Here is a 21,318-nt window from a genome sequence, read left to right as displayed (position 1 = left end):
CCGATTGTAATCTGTTCACCCTACCAAAAGTTGCATCATTTTGATTTTGCCTGGGTGCTGTGTGCCAAGCACTTTTCAGACAGAGTCTCTTGGCCCTTGAAGGATTCATAAAGTTCTTCCTGTGCTTTTGTATAAAGCCTGATTATTATTTTTTTGTTTTATTTCTTGGGGATGGAGGTTCAGCTGTGGCAGGGAAGAATTTGCAATAGCTAGAAAAGTACATCCGTGGCGCAAAGCTGCTCTGAATAGCAGTGGAGCTAAATTGTTCAAAAGGTTTCCAAAACACAAACGCTGCCTTGACTATTACAGCATCCAGTGTGAGCAAATCCCATTTTCCCTCCTCCAGCCATGCCAATTCATCCCATTCTCTGCTGGTGAGAGGCCGGGTGCCCACCGGGAAAGGCAAAGCAATCAAGAGCCATGTGCATTAGTCACCTACCTTAGCCTAACAGGACCCAAGGTCAGATGATGCAAAAATGACTGCCAAATGCCTACCAAGAATAATCCAGCTAGGAGATAAGGCCTCGCCTATCTGCAGGTCTGCCCTGAGAGGAGGATACGGCAGCGAGCTTGGCACTCCATGAGGGGGAAAGCGCAGGAATGCAAATGGCATGCTGTAACAGGGCAATGAAGCCATCTGATGGCACACCCGAGCACTCTTTTCTTGTGGATGATGATCTGTTTCTGGACTTTGGAATGAGCCATCCAAAAGTAAAAGTTTAGTCAGCCTTGCAAGCTGTCTGAAATGCATGACGTGCCTGTGACAGGGCAGTTTTACGGAGATTGGGCTGACCTTTCTTTGCCAAATGTGATTCTGCTATAAAGAACATCTACATTCAAAAGAGACGGTAAGGTGTGGGTGAAATTTAGTTTTCTGTCCTAGAGAACTGAGCTGTAAGGGAGAACAGGGAGTCTGCCACTTCTGCAAAGACTCATAAAGGGCATGGGGGGCTTTCACTGCCATGGAGGTTGTGCCCTTCAAAACAAGCCCTGACTCTGCGGCTTTGGCACAAAACTGAGGGTTGCTGTCAACATGTGGCTTGCAGGCATGAGTGCAGCCACTTGGCTTTGTGTTGGGGCAGGCTTCTTGCTTTGGCCAGGAGCCGCAGCTGTGGCCTGCAAGGGCAGGGAGAAGGTGGTACAGTGAAAAGTAGGGCTTGGTCGCAGTGCTGGGGGTGCCATGGCCACCGGAGCAAATGGGGATGTGCCATCAGACTCCGAAAGGGCATCTCCACCTTGAGTCAGTGATCCAGGGGCATGCTGCCAAGCAGCAACAGTGAGCTCTCGAGTGGGGCAGAGTGGGCCCACGGTGGGGCACTGGGCGATGTGGGGTGAGAAGGACAAGAGGGCACCAGCAGCCAAGCACAATGGCTTGGCCAAAACCCAGTTGAGAGTAGAAAGCCAGATCTCCAGGCTTTGGCTGTTGGAGACCTGCAGCTCAGACTGTGTGATGGTTGGGTCTGGGGCTGGGTTTTAGTTCATTTGGGAGAGGAGCGAGTTACAAAATGTGGATCTGGGTTCAGGTTACAATTCTGCTCCCCAGGGCTATTCCAGGTGTTCAAATATGAACTTCTGGCCCAGGCCCATCTCTAATTAGGCATATTCTTTAAAAGTATTTTCCTTCCTCGGCTCCTGTGCTCTTGGCTTGTCTCCACTAGCCCTCTTTGCTGTGCTAGAGCACAGTTTGCTGGGTATATTAATTGAACTGTTTACACACCTGGTTTCCTGCAAGAATAGACACCTAGCTCCTTCTTTTGAAAAGTCTAGCCCAGAGGCTGTAAACAGGAATTGTGCTATGTCTGGAAAAGCTGAACTACTGCTTATCTGCACTCCCTCGGGCTGTGGGAGCAGCAGCAGCTGCAGGCATGGGTCAGTTGAGCATGGAAACAAGCTTGCACACTCTTCCCACCAGTCCTGTCCTCCTGCCAGGCTCAGGTCCTCCAGCAGCTGAGGAGCCACCTTTTTCACAAGTTTATTCCCTTTTATTGTGATGGTGACAGGAGGGGCCCCACCTGGCATTTGGGTCAGCTCAGATGCCTATTTTGCCTCATGTATGAAAGCTGAGGGTGTCATCTTGGAGTTATGTCCTGTGCAGGACTGCTGATGGGACCTTTCCTCTCTTTTCACGGCTTTACTTTCCAAGGTTAGTTTCTGTCCAAGCTCCCAAAAAGCAGTGGTGGTTTTATCACCCCTTATACTCTTCTAGCCATGGCTGAGGGGCATCTTTCATAAGCCATTGTGTGGCTTGAAGAACGATGGTGGAAAGAAAAGGTTAGTAAGGCCTGTGTGGCGTGGATCAGGTGAAACGGTCCCTCATGGTCTCTTTGGGCTTAAAATGCACAAGCATAAACAAGTGCCATTGCACAACTTTGATTTCAAGGTATAAGAGGAGGAGAAAGGCAGCACAAAATCACTTGGCTGATGCTGTCAAGGATTTCTGCTTCCGAGTCAGGTAGTATTGGAAAACCCCATAGAGCTTCCTCAGATGCTAAAACAGACTTTCAGACTCTGCTGGGGAGTCCCCCTTCACACAAGTGTGCACTCTGTATTGCCTTAAAATATGCTGATTTCGTGGACATGCTATCAGCTTCTGAATCCCACGTTGCAGCTGTTGTTTTACTGAGTGACATTGAGTTTTACTTTGCTGCTTCATTTCTTTGCTGAGCATTACTTGAGCTTCATCTGGAAGATACCAGCTAACCTCTGTGTAAGGCCATGAGTTGGGAGGGTTGGTGTACTGTGCTGTTGGTGGTCCACGGGCTATGGAGTGTGGTGCTGATGTGCTGGGCCTTGGCATTTTTAATTTTCTGTACTGTTTGAGGTTTCTGAAGCACTGTTGGTGAAGGCCCCTGGAGGAGTCCCCCCAAGTCAGGCCCTTGGGAAGGGGCATGCAGATGCTTGGACTGGGAATAGGGAACAGGAAATCAGATGCACCTTAGGGCAAAATTTGCTATCCAAATTCCAGTCCAGCTAGGAACGGAAAGTGCTGCTGTTCCCAAAGCACTGGGCTGGACTGGGATTACTCCAACAAGCCCCCAAAGGGGGCACAAAGTCATCCAGAGGGGAATGAAAGAAGGCATGATATCAGCTTTCGGGTGCCTGTGCCATGGGGGATCTCCAGCAACTCAGTCTGGGACCGGCACAGCTCCTAATCACCCAGCAAGCAGTGACTTTGTTGTTGAACTTTATGTTGGCGTTGATTCCTGTTTGGCTGCTGAGTGTTGGTTATACGCCATAAGTGTTACGAGCTGTAAGGGCTGGGAAATCTCAGATCTGGAAAGAGGCCTGGAGGGATGAAGGTGGCAGGTACTTTTGTCCAGGTTTGCGTCAAAACCCTTCGCGAAGGAAGAGGAGAGGGCTTACACTATCATCCCGCTTACCTTTTCCTCCTGTGTAATTGTGCACCTCTGTCAAAAAAAGAAATCAGGGCTTTTGCTAGAAACCAGTGGCTAGCTGGATCCAGCGTGAAGCGGCGTGACCGTTCATGCTGTGCTCTGTGCTCCTGCTAATGGTATCAAATCAAGCAGGAAATTATTTTTGGAGCAGCGAAGCATGTTGAAACCCAGCAGAAGGCAGCTGTTTGCGTAACTGGAGTTGTGGGAGAGCTGCCTCCCTTGTTGCCAAGCGCTTGACTTCCTATACTTGTGAGAAACGGTTTCCCCGCTCCCGGCAGCGTGAACAAATCCCCTTAGGCTTGGGAGGCTGGTCTTGGTCCAGCATCCATCATTCCTGTAGCGCCTGCTTCACCACTCTGAAAGTCCCCGGACACTTTTCTGCAGGGGTCTGAACTACCTGATTCTGACTCCTTAGATCACCGCTCAGCCCTCTCCTTAAAAACAAATGACCTGCAAAATAAAGGGTTTTGTCCAGAGTTTCAAATGCATTTCGATTAACTCTCAGCAGAGGTCCACATCTGGCAGATGGCCCATGCTGGAAGTGAAGATTAGTTTTCTTAGTCTGAGCATCTGCGCCGTGTTTTTACACCCCGGCTGGGTTTCCAGCACCGGTTCAGTGCCCCGGCGGTACCCACACTGCTTGGACTGCTTTCGCAAGGATGCGTCCTGGCACGCAGCTCCTCCGGCTGCACTTCAGCAGCTCCTTTTCAATTTGGCTCTTTCAGCAGCTCCCAAGTGTCTAACAGGGGCTTGATTTTTTTTTTTTTTTGGGGGGGGGGGGGGGTGGGGTGTCTTGGTGTGCTGCTGCTTTTTCACACTTTGGCAATACCGTTTGTACCTTTTCTTTCTGCTCTGTCACTGCTAGCTGGTGTCCAGGCACTGGCCTTGCCTCTTGGAGGTGGCTCCGGCTGTATGTTGATGGATCTCCTATGCAAACAGGTTTGTCACCCTGGGCTCTGCTTGGCTCTTATACCCTCATACCAGAGCAGAAATAAATCCCTTCAGTGCTACAGTGAAACATTGTGCCCTGTAAAATAACATCGTTAACATGGGTTGTAGGATTGTGTTAGCCGGAAAGAATGAGATAAAACCATGGCTGCAGAGACGGCAGTTGACCTGGTGTAGATGGGGCTTAAATTCCTACCCGGAAAATGCGAAGGGGATGCACAGAAAGGAAGGACCAAGCCAGCGTGGAGAGGTTTCGAAAGCCGCCATGGGGGTATAAAGCCTTTTTTGTTTGCGGACTTATTATGTCATCCCTCGGTCATGCAAATGTCGCCCCAGAAGAAAGACTTTTTCACATTACTGCCCTGTTCTGGAAAAGTCCCTCCCTGATTATTCATGACCGCTGACTCCTTCAGCCATGTGCCCCTTTCCTAAAGGCTGTAGGGTGGAAAGAAATTCCCTGACGCAGTGAAAGGCAGGAAAAAATCCAGTGCACTCGAACTGAGTCATTCTGAAGTATTTATGTCTTTCCAGTTGGATAATTAAGTTTTCATGCAGCCCAGTTATGGTTAGAAAAGGTGTCTGTCCTGCCCCGGATTGAAGTTTGTTGCCGTTACACGAATGTACGTTGGCAATGAGACCCCAGAGCCAGGGATGAGCAGACCGATTTCCACACTCTATAAAAGTCTTGGTGAAGTAGATTAAAAATTAATTTTTAAAAAAGCTGTTGTTTCACTTTATAGCAACCTTTCAATATAAGTGCTTGATGGTTTCTGGGTGGTTTGGTAATAGATGATGGAGCCTTTTATTTCCGCCTGTCCCATCCATGTCTAGGATTGCAGCTGTCAAATATTTCACTGTCTAGGGCTGCTTAGTGTCTCATGTTTTTAGCTGCAAATCCAATTATTTTCCCTTTGCCACTTAATTGCTCCCCGTGGCATTGTTACGTCTCATGCCTTCGGTTTTGCTTCATTTGATTTGGGAGGGAGACAGGATGGGGTGGGTGCGCCCTCAGAGACCTCCCAGGTCCATCCTGAGCGTGCTCCCTGCCCTGCCTTTCAGCTCTATTTCTTTTCTTTGTCATGCTAAGCTGACCCTCCCTTGGCCTAAGTCTTTTGTGCCCAAATAAGGGGGTTAAAGAAAAGCAGTGGAAACCCCCTGTTTGGTGTCTGCTTTAACTGGTCCCTCACGTTTTGCCTGCTCTAAAAGCATCCTGTGGCCTACAGTGCTTCAGCCCAAATTTCTTGGGACCTAAACTGAAGCATTTATTAAGTTGTACTTCAAAAGGCAATCACATTTCCTGACAATAAAATACTATCCATCCCATAAAATGAAGTTAGTGAGCCTTAGAGGCTAATATTCCTGCAATGCAAAGGAAGGAAGTAGCTGCAAAGTTTGAGAAGTATACTAAATTAATCTGTTTGAAACCACTAAGGTAAGTCCTATTTCCTCAGATGAATGCCGTAGTTATGTCTGAGGCACTGCCTCTATTTCTCTGCTGATATTTTATCGAAGAGTAGCTGTAGGGAAGGGTTTAATTTCTTTTGTCGTCTTATCTCTGGGAACCACTTCAGTTCCGTTTCAGTGACGTTCCTGCGAAGTGTAAGACTAAAAAGGGATTTATTGTCTCTTTGAACTGCCTTTTGCTCTGAGTAATGAGGATATAATTGTAACGTAGGAAGGACAAACTGAACATGTTCAGGCTTGTCCTGTCCGATCTTTCCCCGTTTCTTTTCTTTTTTTTTTTTTTTCCTTTCTCCCCTTGCAGCTAGCACTCATGATTGGTATTTTCCAACCAACAAAGTCTTGGCTAGCCTAGGGGCTAATATGCTTTTAGCTAAACGAGCTCGCTGGACGGCTGGATGTGCGGTTTCTTTTGATGCCAGCCAAGACCAGGGTTTGCCACTTTATTTGTGTTCACCACCAAAGCATCAATCTCTCGCTGTTCATGTCTGCGGGATGAGTGCAGAGGGAGTCTCAGGCAGATGGCTTTCATATTCCCTCTGGGATAATTTTTTCCACATGTTTAGTGATCTTTCGTTACTCTCTTCTCTTTTTTTGGTCATGTTTGGATTTTACGAGAAATAGGTCCATGGAGGAAATTAAAGGCAAATATTAACTGGACTTAAAGCAACCCAAAAAGAACATCCCTAAAGCTGTCAAATGCTGTGGTGTTTTGCTTTTAGGAAATCTCATTATCAGTATAGTTGAAATACAGGGTTTGTTGGCTATATCTGCAAATACAATAAGTTGTGCTTAGTTCGTGTCATTTAGTAAAAAATTGCCTTTGTCTGAGGCTAGTTTAACTAATAGCCTTGGTCTGAAGCAGGGATTAAAGATAAAGATGTTGGTACTGAACCCATACAGTCTTTTTTCCTCAACTGCTGCTACCCGATGACTTCCTAAAGAGAAATGAATTTCAAGTCCTTTCCTGCTGCTAATCCACATCTCTGTTCTATGGCTGGGCTCTTTGTGCTGGGTGCTGCCATTTTGATGAGTTTTGGCAGCCATCGTATCTACGCTGCTGATGTTGCGCCTGATCCTGTAAACCATTTTCAGCTCTTACTGATTTTGCATCTTTTCCATGATGCCCCCGGTTGATCTTTTCCAACCCCTTTTCCATGATGCCTCTGGTGCAGCTGGGACTGCAGCGTTTCTTGCTAATTCCTCAGGATCCGCATGGCTTCTTTTACTTTGACCCTGCAGTTTTTACTCAGTCCTCCCTCAGACAAGTTTCCATTGACTCAAATTTGTGCTTTAATTGAGTCAGGGCTCCAGGATGCACCCCCGGGGCGAAGCCTGTTTCTGGGGCAGCTGGTTCCCATGGAGCTGGGACAGCCGACACCAGCGTGTGATGGCAAGGCTTCTCGGGAGGAATTCTTGAAACAGTAATAGGGCTGTCACACACTTCCAAAATCTACATATGTGTGCTTCTCCCATCAGTGGTGCTGTAATACGCAGTGCTGGTGTTGCATTGTCAGCTGCAAGATGCAGCGAGTTGTGGGTTCCTGTTGCATTGGTATTGTGGCTGGGGCAGCAGAAAAGGCTTTTGGGGGATCCAGGGAAAAGAAAGAGAAGAAGAAAAGTGTGGTCCGCTGGTCTGAGCACTAAACTTGTATGTGAGAGACCTGATTTTTAAGGCGCTTTTTCCACCATGATCTTTATGGGACCTTACTGGGGCACTTAGATTTTCTGTGCTTCATTTCCCCATGAGTACATATGAGGTGTTTGCACCACTGTTACCCATGTGGGGATGTTATGAAGATAAATTGTGAGATTTAAAGTGTGAGTTTTTCAGCTGCTACTGCATTAGGTCTGTCTCTGTATGTAAGAAAGGAAAGCTTCATATAAGGACTATTAGGAGGACTGATGTGGATCCAGGTCTGGAGATCCTTGTACTTTGGACACCCCAGTATTTCCCTGGTGCTGTACAGATGTATGTCCAACGGGCTTGGCAGCACTTTGAAGTCCATTTTTTCATGTTTTACCCCTGCTGAAAATAAAATTGAAGTGAAATAAAAACACACAATTCTTTTTCATTCTGCACTGAAAAGAAAAAAAACAACAATCCATTAGTCACCTCAAAAGGTAAATAATTTCCTCATCAACCAGTTTGTTTATGCGGACACATTTGGTGCACTGAAAGCAGCCAGCTTCTGCAAGGCTCCAGGATATCACAAGCACCCGTCTAAAACCATCATAACTGCTGGCCGCTAAAGAACATGGCCCATTGCTGCCTTGAGTTACCTGGTTGTAGCATCTAAAATACAGGTGTTCCCTAAGATGTCCTGCCAAAGAAGTGTGTGGCCTCTGGCTCTTGCCACACCAGATGGCTTGAAATGTAAATCTTCTAGGTACAGCAAACCCCAAGTGTGCAGGGGGCTAGCACTTTGCTCATTGGAGCTACAGAAATGTATAATCGGAGGTTTCCAAACTCCTCTGCAGACAGCTGGCTGCTCACACAGTGCTCACCCCTCCTTGTTTCCAGCTGCTAATTTGCAATTAAATGCAACTAAAAATACAGTAAACACTCTGCTCGCAATTTTCCATGCGAGTCTGTCAGGTAGCTTGCAGTTGCCATCATTTGGTGGTGAATGGAGCAGGCTTCTGCCGTGAGCATGTGGCTGGGTGGAGAGGCTGCCTATGAGGCTGCCTAAGATGTGGTTCCCACCGAGCGCTCCTGTAAATACCAATTCAGCATAAAGCAGCTGATACTGGCATCCCTGTAGGTGGTCTCAGTAGTGGGGCCAAGATGAAACGTGGTGCGGAGAATGAATGAAGCGCTTTTTCTCCCTAAGGGGAGCGCCTTCAACTGAGAGCAAGGGTGTGTTAGGCAGAGCTCGAAATGCAACCGCTGCACCAGGTCTGCAGGTAAAGGATGTTCTCGTTCAGGGCTTTGGCAACGCTGGAATCCACTGAAATATGCAAGATGTATAGAAGACCCTGCAGTTACCTTTGACTGGTATGAAGTACGTTAAATGTTTTCAATTCATTGCTCCAAAAAGTACAAGCAACTTCAGTCAATATTGAATGTACTTTTTAACCTGAATAAATTATTTTCTACTATGCTAAACAAAGTAGTTGGAAATACATCATTCAGTGCAAAGTTGCTTAGCTGTTCCTTGGCTAGTGTTTGTCCTACAACCTGTGGAGGGGAGAAAACTACTACAATTTGCAAATATGAAACACAGAACAACCTCCTTTCTGAATATATTTAACATGCAGAAACCATTGTCATTATGGGATGAGGGAAACAAAATGCTTAATTGGGGGAGTTCAGTAAATATAGTAACAGTGAGACCACTCCTGGTTTGAGCATAGGAAGCCTGCCCAAGCAAGCAAACTGTGCACCTTTAATTAATGGTTTCGCCCATTATTGAAATGGAGTGACTCACTCTTCTCACACAGATGCCTCCTTCTGGGGTCAAACTCTTCATGAAATCAAATCAGCTGCACCACAGCCCTCAGGGTCTATCTTTGCTGGAGAAAGGGTTGTTCTCAAGGGGCCTGTTGTGCAACTGAAGAGGTTGGAGTGAGATGCTGGAAAGTCTTCCACCTGACATGTGAAATGTTTTATTTGTGACTTTTGGGTATTAGCATTCCAACATTGTTTCCCATACAAAATTAGCCCTAATGTGTCCTATTTCATTAAAAGGTCTTACTAGACAAAAGGCGCTGGAGCCCTTGATGCAGCACGGCAAGATTTTTTCACACCTCGAGGTAGGTGTTGTTGGATGCCACTACTTGTTTCAAGGCAAGATCAGTCTGTGCTGTACCTCCAGTACAATGCTGCATTTACAGTTACTTACCTCAAGGTAAAGAAATAACTTGTTTTGCCAGGGATTACGTAGCTTAAAAATGTCATTCATGTGAATGCGGTCCTGGTAAGAGATTAAATTTAAGTGTCAGACTTGGCTAGTCAATGACTTCGCTATTTACCTCGTTAGCCTTTGGGTGTGGGGTGTGGAGGGAGCCCTTCCTTTTGTGTGACACAAGGATTGCTTTCTTGGATCACTGCAGTAGCCTCACCAGTGCCCTACTTGCAAAAGGGACTGGCAGAGGAAGAAGCTTGAGTCCTTTGGTGGCTGATGCTGGGACACCTCCAAGCATTGGCAAAATAGGTAGTTGCCTGTGGCATCGGACTGTCTGCCCACAGTCCTGTTGTCTACTTGCCTGTGCCAGAGTGGTGAGAAGGCATGCTCATTGAGGAAAGCCAGAGCATCTGACGTCTGTGTCTGGTTTTGGAACGTGGGAGAGGTGCTCTTAGAAGTAGCAGTCACTGCCCATCTCCTTAGTGCCAGCAAAGGCAGTGGTCCTGGCTCTCCAGAGTTCTCTTTGTGCTTTCTTTCCCAGCCAAATCCTACCCCTTCCGCTCACAAGAACTACCTGGACCCCACCCCTCATCCTTGGGCAGCAAAATTCATCTCTGCCCACGCATTGCTTTGAGCCAGCTCTGAGTAAGCGAGTGTATCGCGATCGGTGAGAGGTAACAACTCCAGCTGATGCCAAACTGGAGGATCCTCCAAAGCCACTGCCATTAGCCGAGACCTGACGTGCCAGGAGTGCAGCCCAGGTTACTATAGTAAATCCTCAACAGTTTCCTGCCCAGCTGAGTCTTTTGGAGTCTGAAGCATTGTAACCTCATAAAAGCTAGAAAACACTTGAACTTGTTCAAAGATTATTTCACACCACCTACAGTACTCTATGAAGTCAGACATGCTGTAACATATGATTAACGATGCGTTCAGTGGTGAGTCATCGGGTAGTCTAGTAAGCACTGCTCACCTTCTAACCAGCCTGTGCGTGGGAGTCCTTACCCAGTGACACACCCAAACTGAACGTTTTAATAATTTACCACATTCTGAGCTTGGAAGAGCAGTTTTTGTTGCTTAATTAAAAAAAAAAAAAAAAAATTACTTAAAGGTTTTGCCACCTGTTAGAAGAAGAAGGTGGGGGGACCCAAAAAACCTATTATTACTTTGTATGGTTGGAGTATCCAAGAAAAAGACTGGGAAAAATCCATGTTTAACAGATGGAGGATTGCATCTTTGTGTTGTGTTAAACAGTCACTTGATAAGATACGTGACCATTTCTTGGACTGAAATGTAGCATTACACTTTCCCAACTGAGTGTCCCAAGCGCAAAGTGAGAGTTGTGGTTATTCTCATTTATTATCTGGAATGTTTAAGGATTGTAGGAAAAAAGCAGCATTTTCCAGGGAATGAGCAAAAATGAGCCTGTCTGGTTTGTGAGATGGTGGTGGGAGACATGGTTTTGATTCCTGCTGCAGAGGAGGAAATTGCACTTTCGTCTCAACATGATCTGGTATCCTTTCTCCAATAAAAATCATAGTAAGAAGCCTAGGGAAGAGAAAGAGTGGGACAAATTTGCATAATACCTTACTGATTATTTTCCCAGTCTCTAACTATTTTCAACTTGGGAGATTTCCTGACATGAATGAATGTGGTTCATGACTCTTTAGTAACCTTCAATGGATCATTCTTCCAAGTGCTTGTCCAGTCTCTCCTTGTACCTGTCTAAACCTTTTGCTTCCACAACACCAGTAGCAACAAACTCACCAACCTTCTACATGTTGTGGGAAGAATTAAGCCTTTCTCTTTGTCTTGAACCAGTCTCCAACAGCTTCATTTGGTGCTTCCCAGTTCTTGTGGTGGAAATGACGTCAGTGACTTCCTAACCCCCTGCTCCAAGTCCCTCATAAACCTGTGGACCTTTATTAGAGGTCCCTTGGACGACATCTTCCTGGGGTGAAGGCTCTCAGCCTCCTCAGACATAAAACCAGTCACCATGAATTGTCCTTGTTGCCGTCCTCTGAACCTGTCCCACTTCATAGATACCTTTTTGAGAGGAGGGGATCAGGATTGCATGCACTATTCAAAGTACTGGTGAACCAGGAGTTATGCAGTGGTCTAATGAGGTTCTCTTCTCTGTTCACTCGCTGTTTCTTTCATGGTAATCCCTAATGTTTGATTAGCTGAGCACTGAGCCGATGGTTTTGTGGAATAGTCTATGATAGTCCAAAGGTCTCACTCCTGAGTAAAAATAAGCAGTTCAGAAACCATCATTTCATATGTGAATTTAAGACTTGTTTTCCCTGCATGCATCACTTTAGATTTAATCTACACTGACTTTCAGCTGCCATGTTATTGCCCAATCCCTCAGCCCTGTAAGGGCCATATGTAATTCCCCACTGACTGCTCTTTTCCCCAGTACTCTTTTAGCTGCGTATCCTCAGCAAACTTTCTTACCTCACTGCTGCTCCAGATCATTCACAGATAGATCAAACAGCACATGTCCCAGCCTCACTGGTGGGATGCCTCTGTTGTGAGAACTGACCGCTTACACCTACTTTCTGATGCCTATCTTGACCTGCCCCAGCTCATCCAGTATTAGCACCACTGGGATCAAAGCCAGATGTTGCAAGCCCCCGTTCAGGGAGTGCAGCTCATACCTGGTCTTTGTCTAGACTCCTCCATTTCTAGACGTACAGGGTGATACCGCAGAGCATGAGGCAAGCAACAGCTTAGCCAGCCAGCTGGCTAAAATCTTTCGGGGAGTGCAGCTTATTCCCCCATTTGTTATAAATGCACGTAAATCTGCAGGTGCTTGGTGCACCGAGATGCCAGTGGGACTGTCTATGCCATGCAATAAGGAAAAGCAATAATCACACATACAAGCGCAAGCTTTGAATTAGCAAAGTGCAGTATTTTGAAATAGGGTGTTTTACCAGAAAAGAGCACACGAGAATAAATGACACTCGAAATTAGTGGCGGATTATGGGCAAAGCATGCAAATCCGCCCGCGTCTTATTGAAGTGTAACTGATATGCCTCTTCTGGCAATTAGCTGAGCTCCTCAGAAGAGCGCGGCATTGGATCAGGCAGCAGGATGGGCTGGCGCAGGCAGGCTGCTCCAGCTGCCTGGGAATTAGCATCCTGCCACAACCATCCCCTTCACGCCCTGGCGGCGGGATCTGCTGTGCTTAAGCTGGGGCTGTAGCAGGGGCCAGTTAGTTTGAGCTGCTTTGCATTGCTGGGATTTTCTCTGCAGCAGGAACTCGTGGGGGGGACAAATAGCCTTACTGCTGCGGAGCCCCTGATTGACAGCCAGCCTTATCCGTTCACACAGGGCACTGCTTACACAGGGAGCTCTGCCAAAGGAGGATTTTCCCTGTGGAAGAAGCCCAAGTGTTTTTATTCAATGCCCTGCACTGACCTAAAGTGTTTTTGCTGCAAGGTTGAGTGTCAAGTCCCACCAGCAACCCTCCTTGTGCGGGGTTGGTGACACACACAGGAGTGGATGTCCCTTGAGGGAAGTTAAGCCACAGGTAGCTCCGCTGAGTTTGGGGATGGCTGTGAACTCCTGGCCCCATCCCACACCTGGTGTCCCCAGCATACGGCAGCTCTGATGCGCCTCTGCCATTGCATTCCTGGCTCTTTGCCCTTCTGATGCACCAGTGCCAATGGTCAGCATCCCTCCCTTGCCCAGTTCTGACAGAAACGGGTGATGCAGGATGCCCATACCCTCCTTCATCTTTTTTTCCTTTCCCACCACCTGAATTTTCCAGATGTGGCTGCCACTAGGAATAAGCATTTGAATGAGTACTTGTCTGCAGGTGACTCATTCTTGCCCTGTGAGGGGCTCTGCCAAGGGTGCAGACATGAAGTTTCACCACCTCCTTGGACAGCCTGCAATGATGTCAAGTTCACTGGCGTGAAAAAGAGCCTCCTGCTCTCCCTGAAGCAGCAGCAGCCAACTTCTGCTGCTCCTCATCTAAAACATATGTGGCAAAAGGGACACCCTGGTCATGGTTTCCAGTTGCATCAGGGCAGTGAACTCCCTCCTTTTCCTGCTGATGCATGGGTGGGGGTGGGTATCCGCTCAGGTTTTACGTTCTGTCTCTAGAGAAATCCCAGGCTCCCAGTGAAATAATGGGAAAATTGGAACCAAAGGAGTGCCACTGAGGGGCTACAGTGAAATACGGGTGACTTATCCCAGGTGATTTGTTCTACCTCTTGTGAAGTACCTTCTACCTGACCATGAGGAAGCAAGCGAGAGAGGGCATCTTTCTCCGGCACGTGTCCCTTGGAGGCTGCATTTGTTCCCACTTGGGATTTAACACTCCTTCAGCTGGCATTAACCTGAGCTCCTCGCTTCACATACCGTTTTCACATGGGCATTTGCTTGGACAGGAGAGCGGGGGAAAGACTCGTGCCATGCTTATTCATGCCTTTGTGTGATGTTTTTTCCATGAGGACAGGGAGAAGGAACTGCAGAAAGGTAGGTTTGGGGTTTTTTTCTGTTTTCCTCTCAAAGGCACGGATAATGTGATGGGTCGTACTGGCCACCCTTCACTGGCAGGGCTGCCTTGAAGCCTGCTGAGCACTGGGCTGTCACGGTTTACCTGTGTTATTGTGCTGTTTCTTGCCCTGGGCTGTGGAGCCGGACTATTGCTGTACAATTGCATGAATGTCCTAGGAAATGTGTGAAAGTTTCTGAGGCTAAATAAATCTATTTTTGATTGAGGCTTTTGTGGTTTTGTTTCTTTAAGAAGCTTTGTTGAATTTTGTGCTTCCTTTTTTTGTCTTTAGGAAGAATCTCAGTAACATAGACCAGACCACGATGGGTCAAAGATGAAATACATTCAGCAGGCATTGTCAAAACAGTAAAACAAAGTTCCTTGAACAAAACCATCACTAATTTACAATAAGTTATGCACTAAGTTTATGTATCACTAAGTTATCAGGAACACAGTGGCCCCTGCTCACTTTCTTAAGGACCCAAAGCTGTTTACTGGAGAGCATGGTTTGGTGTCATGGTTTCACCTGAACTTTTTTTTTCACCTCAGTTTTTTGCTTTTCTTTTCTTTTTAACTCACCAGCTGTTTTTCACCCATAGCTGCCCCTCTAAGGGTGTGAGTGGATGAGTGGATAGTGTGGCCGGACTGCAATCAAAGAAATATTTTGAGAGTCCTTTCAGAGCTCTTTAAGGAATCTGGGCCTGCTATGAATGCCGGCTTTATGCAACGCTGTTTTGAAGTAGGAGTGAGTCACTAAAAAACAATTTGTGCTCTCTCTGTGTTCAACTTTGACTTTATTAAGAAAAAGAGAAAGAAAACAAACACAATCCCATTCACTGCCGAAATACACATTGATCCTTTAATCCTCAGGGAATTGTTGGGAACTGCTTCCTCCTTGAAAGAATTGCTGTATTGACGCAACATGTAATTGTGCAATTACACATGTACGTTTTTCTCCTGGGCTTTGCAGAGCAGGGCTCTGTGGCTGGAATGCTAATCAGAAAACGATTGATACCATCTCACGGCATACACAGCCTGAATGCAGCCTCCTAGCTGGCAACAACCCTTAGGTACCTTCATGGGTCTGTCCCAGCCTTTTCAGGCAGGAAACCAAACTTGGGAATCGCAGCCCAGCAAGATCAGAGCAAGGACTGGAATTCAGGCTGGAGCCCAAAACTCTGTCCCTTATTGGTTTCTTGTAGACTTCCATGGTGGAAGCGGGAGGTTCCAGTGCCCATCCCTCCTCAGCACTGCCTGGGGGTTGCAGCTGGCAGGTACCAATTGGGACTCTGTTCAAACGCCCTTATCTGTGAGCTGAAAATATTGCCTGCCTGCAAATGCCTGGTCAGTGGCCTCTCTCCTGCTCCTGTGCCACTGCCTGATCTCAGCATGGTGCACACACCTCTGTGGGATTGAATTTTTCATGGAAGTTTTGCTTCAAAGCTACTGGGAAATGTTCTGCGTATGTGTTTGTACATATATATGTATGTATATACACCCACACATACTTGGTTGGCCAGGCCCCACTTTCCAAGATCTGTGTTTGCTTTAAACTCCGCCAGATTTTTCTGATGTTTCATGTGTGCCACTTCTGACTTCAGGGGCATGCGACACTTGGGGCAGAGCTGCAAATCATCACTTCCAGGAGTTGGGGAGCCTCTGGGAGCCCTTGCTGTCACCTGTGTTACTGCCTCACGTCTTGATTCAGAAACTGAACCCTGATTGCACTCGTTTGCCTCATACTAATTGACCCTGATGGGAGCGGGTTGCGAAGTAACATAGAGCATGTCCTTGCTTTGCCTCCCCCAGGAAGTGTGGTGCACATTGGGATTTACAGTTACCTGCAAGTAAATACAAAGGCTGGTTAAGCGTTAGATGGGAAGAAATGCAACCCTCCTTCAGCTGGCTGTGAGTGCTAGTATTTTCTTTGGGTTTAATCTGTTTACCATGTCATTACTATTAATGGTTTCATCATCAATTCTGCTTTCTCACCAGCGTTAAGGATGGAGTTTCCAGATGGGCAATCCTAGCTGTCAGCCACTTGTCCCTTATCCATGGCCACAGGCTACCAAGTGAGCCTTGTACCTGGCCACACCATCAGTCCCATGGCAAGCGTGCCCTGGGCTCACCATCGCGCTTTTTGAAACCCTTTAAAACTCTTTTAATGGATGCTTTTAATGCATCCACCACACTTGCCTAATGGCCTCAGGAAAATGAAAAGAGGAGGCTTTTGTTATGTTGTTAAGCAGTGTTTGGCTAATGTTATGGGTTCCTGGCCTCCAGGTCCCTCTGCTCATGTTTTCTTCTTATTTCTCTGAAAGCTTTAAGTCAGGACAAGCTGAGGCTGCTCCTGTTGGCAAAAACTAGCAAAAACTAGTCCTCCTCTGAGTTCAGCTGTTTGCTCTCTGCAAACGATTGCTCTGTGCCCTCCTGGCAGCAGGACCTTGGGGCACATGAGTCCCATGCAGGACAGAGCAATACATTTTTTTCCTCCCTTTCACGGCAAGGCTGAAAACACGAAGAAGAATGGGCAGCTGTGGTCTTAGCTGACAGCCTGAGAGGAGCTTTGCTAGTGCAAAAGTCCAGGGAAGAGCAAGGAAGGCCTCTGGCAAAAGTCAGCAAGGGACTCTCTCTCCAGATGCAAAAGAAGCAAAGGAATTATAAGTAACATGCTGAAGTACACAGATAAAGTTACCCGAGTTATTTTGACCATAAAGCCCAGGACGGTAAAGGCTTTTAACCTCTATTAATCAGCAAGAAGCTGGAAGAGCCTGCACAATGATCTCAGCTGCCGAAGCTGCTGCGCCCTTTTGCTCCCTTTAATTTAATTGTATTAGTCCTGCCCGTGTCCTTTGTTCTTCCATCCCACTCAGGAAATCTGCTGCTGGTTTTGGCAGGGCTCGCTCTGGCTCCACGTGGCTGGTTTGCGGACAGCCAGGAGGGACGAGAGGGAGGGCAGGAAGGGGAAGAGGATGGGAAAAGGTCCCACGGGAGCAACCTGCTTAATGTGCCTCATTTGTCTTAATAGTGCCACCACGTCCCTTCCTGGTGAAACTTCCTCCTAATAAGCCAAACAGGCAAAATTGAATGCAGGAGGACTCCCACTGATTTCAGCAGAGATGAGATTTCATGCTTAAATCTTAAAAAAAAAAAAGATGAGTGTCCGTGAGCCAAGTCTTGCGCCGCAGGAGCTGCCAATCCAGCGATCGTTCCTACCCCCAGCCTTCAGCTACGCTGAGGGGTTGGGGTGTCTTGCCTTTAGCTTAGCTGTTCTGGTTTGTATCACTGGTTCCTCATCAGACCGGTAAGAAATAAGAGCAACAGCTTAGTCCTGGGTCCTCCACTTACTTAGTGTGCAGAAAAGGGTCCAGCGAGCACAGCAGAGGGATTATCAGCGCTAACCTGCGGCTGTTTTCTCTGCTGGTGGCAATAGCATCACCATACCCCTTGCCAAAGTGCTGTTCCTCAGGGCTGTCATGGGGTGCAAACCCTCCCCTGCCATCCTGCTGCTTGCTGGACTCCTCCAAACCTCCACCGTCTCCTTCCCACCCACCTCCGCAGGGCTGCAGCTCCCCTCCCAGCAGCATTCTACTCTAGCCAGTGTGGGTAGAGTTTTCCCTGGTGCCGGTGATACGGAGCAGCTCTAGCTGAGGATCCGGCAGCATCATTGCAACTTCACCAGTTTCCCCAGCAAACACATTGGCCCCCAGTCTCCTGTTCAGCATCATTGCAAGAATACTGTCAGCTCAACCTGGTGGTGTTTGTCTTCCCTGCCGCCAGAAACAATGATTCAGCACATGCACACTGGTTTTAGCACTCATGTCCCTTTACACGACAGTGTAAATATTTCTGTGTCTTCATATAAGAGTAAAAGACATTGTCTACAGTCCCTCACCTACACAAGCCCCAAAGCAAACATCAGGGGGAGTTCAGAGGTGATGATGTGTCAGGGCTTCAGGAAAGCCGCCCTGCGCTGCTGCTTTGTAAAACAGTTGCCTTTCACTGTAAGAGTGGGAGGATGCCGTACCGGAGGGGTGGCACAGGAGGTGTCGTCGTGCGTAATTCATGGGTTGTAACAGAAACTTCAGAAAAAAAGAAATGAAGATACATCAGAATGTCCTGCTGTGTCGATATGGCATTTTTTATGACCCTTGGTCTTACTTCCTCTTTCTTAAACAAGCAAACAAACAAATGCGAGAGGTGGTTTCCTGGACATGGATGCATTATCTCCAATTCCAGAGTTCATCCCTGCCATGTAGGACAAGATAGTGGAGCACCTAACCCAAGGGTGTACCTTCACCACCTTTCCATCAACAAACGATAATGCTTAATATATGGAAAAAGATGAAGCACATACAGAAAGCTGTGGCTAAGAAAAGGGATTTTCAGGTGATTTTGAATGCTTCAGGCTTGTCTGGGAAACACAATTTTGAGCTCTATATTTTACTGGATTTCCCTGGCTTCAGAGTCCAGCCGTACAAAATGCCACAAATCCATTATGGCCAGCCCAGGTTTTCCCAAATATGTAAATTGTCAAGGTTCTCCTCTCCCTTTCATAGCAATGAATTATCAGTTGTATGCTTGCGGTGAAGTAATGCATCGTTTGCTTACTATAGGAGGATCCTTCCCTCATTGCTTGCTGTAATTCTTCTTGGATCTGAAGAGTAAAACATATTTACATTGGCATGTGGGAGTCTGGAAAACCTCAGGAAAAGATAGGACTGCAAAGCAAGTTTTTTCTGTCCAATGAAAATTTTTGTGATGTGTTTTTTCCATATCAGAATGAAAGCTTGAAATACAGAAATCCCAAAAAACATTAAGCCAACTGCAGCTGCTTATTTTGGTTATTTTATCCCTTCAATTTTGTTAGCAAATTTACTTTATGTTGCAATGCAAAGTAGAAATTCTGGATTTCTTGGATAAAAATTTGGGTCCACAAAGTTGATTTCAATAGATTGGGAACTGTTTGGCAGATAATTTTAAATCAGAAAGTGGCAATCTGCTGCACTAAAAATAAAAAATAACGATCCAGTAATTGACTAATTTTGTGGTCCAGGGGAATTAGCGGAACAGCTTGGCGGACAGAAGGCAGCAGGTTTAAATTACTGCACTAAGTCCATTTGCAGGAAGATATTATCTGACTTTGTTGTTATTAATAATAATTAATGAGAATTAAAATATTCAGCTGGGATTTTTGCTGTTGCTATTACCGGGAATATGTGTGTATATATATATGTATTTGCTCTTTGATGCTTTTCTCGGTTGTTTGCATCTCAATCCTTGACTGTCTTGCCCTGGGACTTTAATAATACTCTAGAAATTATTCAGACCACACCTTTGTCTGGCACGGAGGAAACTTGAGGCTTTTACAATTAGTGCTTCTAGTTACTCCACAAAAAACATATGCCATAGTCTGACAAGGAAAGCAGCAGTAGGAAGTCAGGCAATAAGCAGTCCTTTATCAGCAGGCTCACAGGGAGCATCGGTTGGCAGCTCGCAGCTCACTTTTGCATCCTGTTTTTGCAGCACAGGTTGCTGGGGCTGCAGGGATGGCGTGGTTGCCTCCGAGTCTGCATGGACTCGCATGGCTCCAAAGCCTTCTCTGGTGAAATCCAGGCATCGGTTTGCTGAAGTCCAAGGTGCTTTAATTTCGATGCCCCAAAGAGACCATGATCGTCACTTAGTTTTGTCCCCTCCGTGACACCAGCCTTTGGTGTTTCTGCTGGGCATTCCCACCCCAAACCTGCATCCTGTGGTAGGTTTTAAGCACATGTTTTATGAAACTCTTCAACTAACAGGGTTCCCATGCTGGGGAAGACTTTTAATGAGCTGGTTTAGTGGATAATTGCTCTTGCTGCTAAAGACAAAACATCTCCCTTTGTTTTCAGCTCGACTCTCCTGGGTTTCAGTCTTCCAGCCCTGGACTTTGCTCCATCTGTGTTTGGCAGAGTTAAAGTCCTTCAGAGTCTGAAATCTTCCCACATGTCCTTAAAGCCTAGGAGGAGTCATTTCCTAATCTTCTCTTTTAAGAAGACAGTGATAATCGAGGACTTATTATTGACTCTATTGACTTTTACGTGGTTTGTGTTTGGGTTTTTTAGTTGTAATTGTTCCTTTTTATCATTGTAAAACTACTGTTAATAATTGCTGTTCACTAGGTCTACATCTAAGAATGTGACCCCACTTCTGTTAAAGATCCAGTGTTTGGGGCTGTGATGGGCAGTTGAAGGTGTGCTGATTTGGTTTTGGGCACCTTTGGAGAAAAGTAGGTGCATCAGTCAAAGTGCTTTTTACTCACCTCCTCAGAAGGCTTTGTAAATCATGTTTGTTATTTTTAGCAGCTCCTTTTCAAGTGGCATTGTATCTCCGGTGGTTTCAGTTCTGGTTGTAGGCTGGGCTGTATTCTACCATCCCTAATCAGCTTGAGTTCTTTCTTCACTTTCCTTAACTTAATTTGATTTTGTTGAGAAATCTCAAGGAGTGAGGTGATACCTAGATGCATGAAACTGGGGATTAGATGGGGCATTAGATGGATCCTAACAAGCAGTTGCTGTGCTTTCCGTGGGAAGATTTCTAAGCTTCATTAAACTAAGAGGGACTCTTTTCCCCTGACGCTTACAGATTTAAAGGCATTGTATTATACCCTATTATTAATACAAATGATAAACTATCTTGATGGCAATAGCCATCTTTTGGTGAAATTTCAAACTGTGGTCATATCCAAAGCCCCTATGAAAGGATGTGAGCTCTTTTATAGCCTTATGTACTGCGACTTCAAGGGGATTGTTCCTCATTCAAGTGCCCAAGCTGTTGCAGGACAGAGGTATAAATGTCTTGTTTATGCTATTTATCCACTTACCTGTATTTTTTCTGTTTGCAGCATTTTTGTTCCTACGTACGTCGGGCTGGTGGGAAATCTCATAAATACCACAATAGCAATGGTTTGGATCCCTTTGCAGGCTAAACCAAAGTCAGACCATCGTGTGACGGAGCACAGTAAGTATTTAGTGTTTCTGATAAATAGGACATGAATAGGGACAGGGGACTGACATGCTGTAAGGACTCTGCTAAAGGACTTGGGGTTGCATTTAAGAGCAAAAAGGTGCGAACCTTGAAATGCTGACACTTTAATGCCTAAACTGTGCTTGTGGAATAATAT

General features: G+C 46.3%; 1 protein-coding gene across 2 annotated transcripts in view; it reads left to right on the top strand.

The window, feature by feature from the left end:
• The window catches only part of SLC67A1 (solute carrier family 67 member 1), a 60,965-nt gene that overhangs the window by 14,496 nt on the left and 25,151 nt on the right, over window positions 1–21,318 (top strand). For both annotated transcript variants that reach the window (XM_076344170.1, XM_076344171.1), the window contains exon 5: window positions 21,040–21,155. In XM_076344170.1, the coding sequence (XP_076200285.1) occupies window positions 21,040–21,155 (116 nt within the window). The remainder of the gene's footprint in view (window positions 1–21,039; window positions 21,156–21,318) is intronic.

The sequence above is a fragment of the Aptenodytes patagonicus genome, chromosome 7 (genome assembly GCF_965638725.1).
Source record: "Aptenodytes patagonicus chromosome 7, bAptPat1.pri.cur, whole genome shotgun sequence".
NCBI lineage: Eukaryota > Metazoa > Chordata > Aves > Sphenisciformes > Spheniscidae > Aptenodytes > Aptenodytes patagonicus.
The sequence above is the reverse complement of the archived record's forward strand: the minus strand, read 5'-3'. Positions and strand labels throughout refer to the sequence as shown.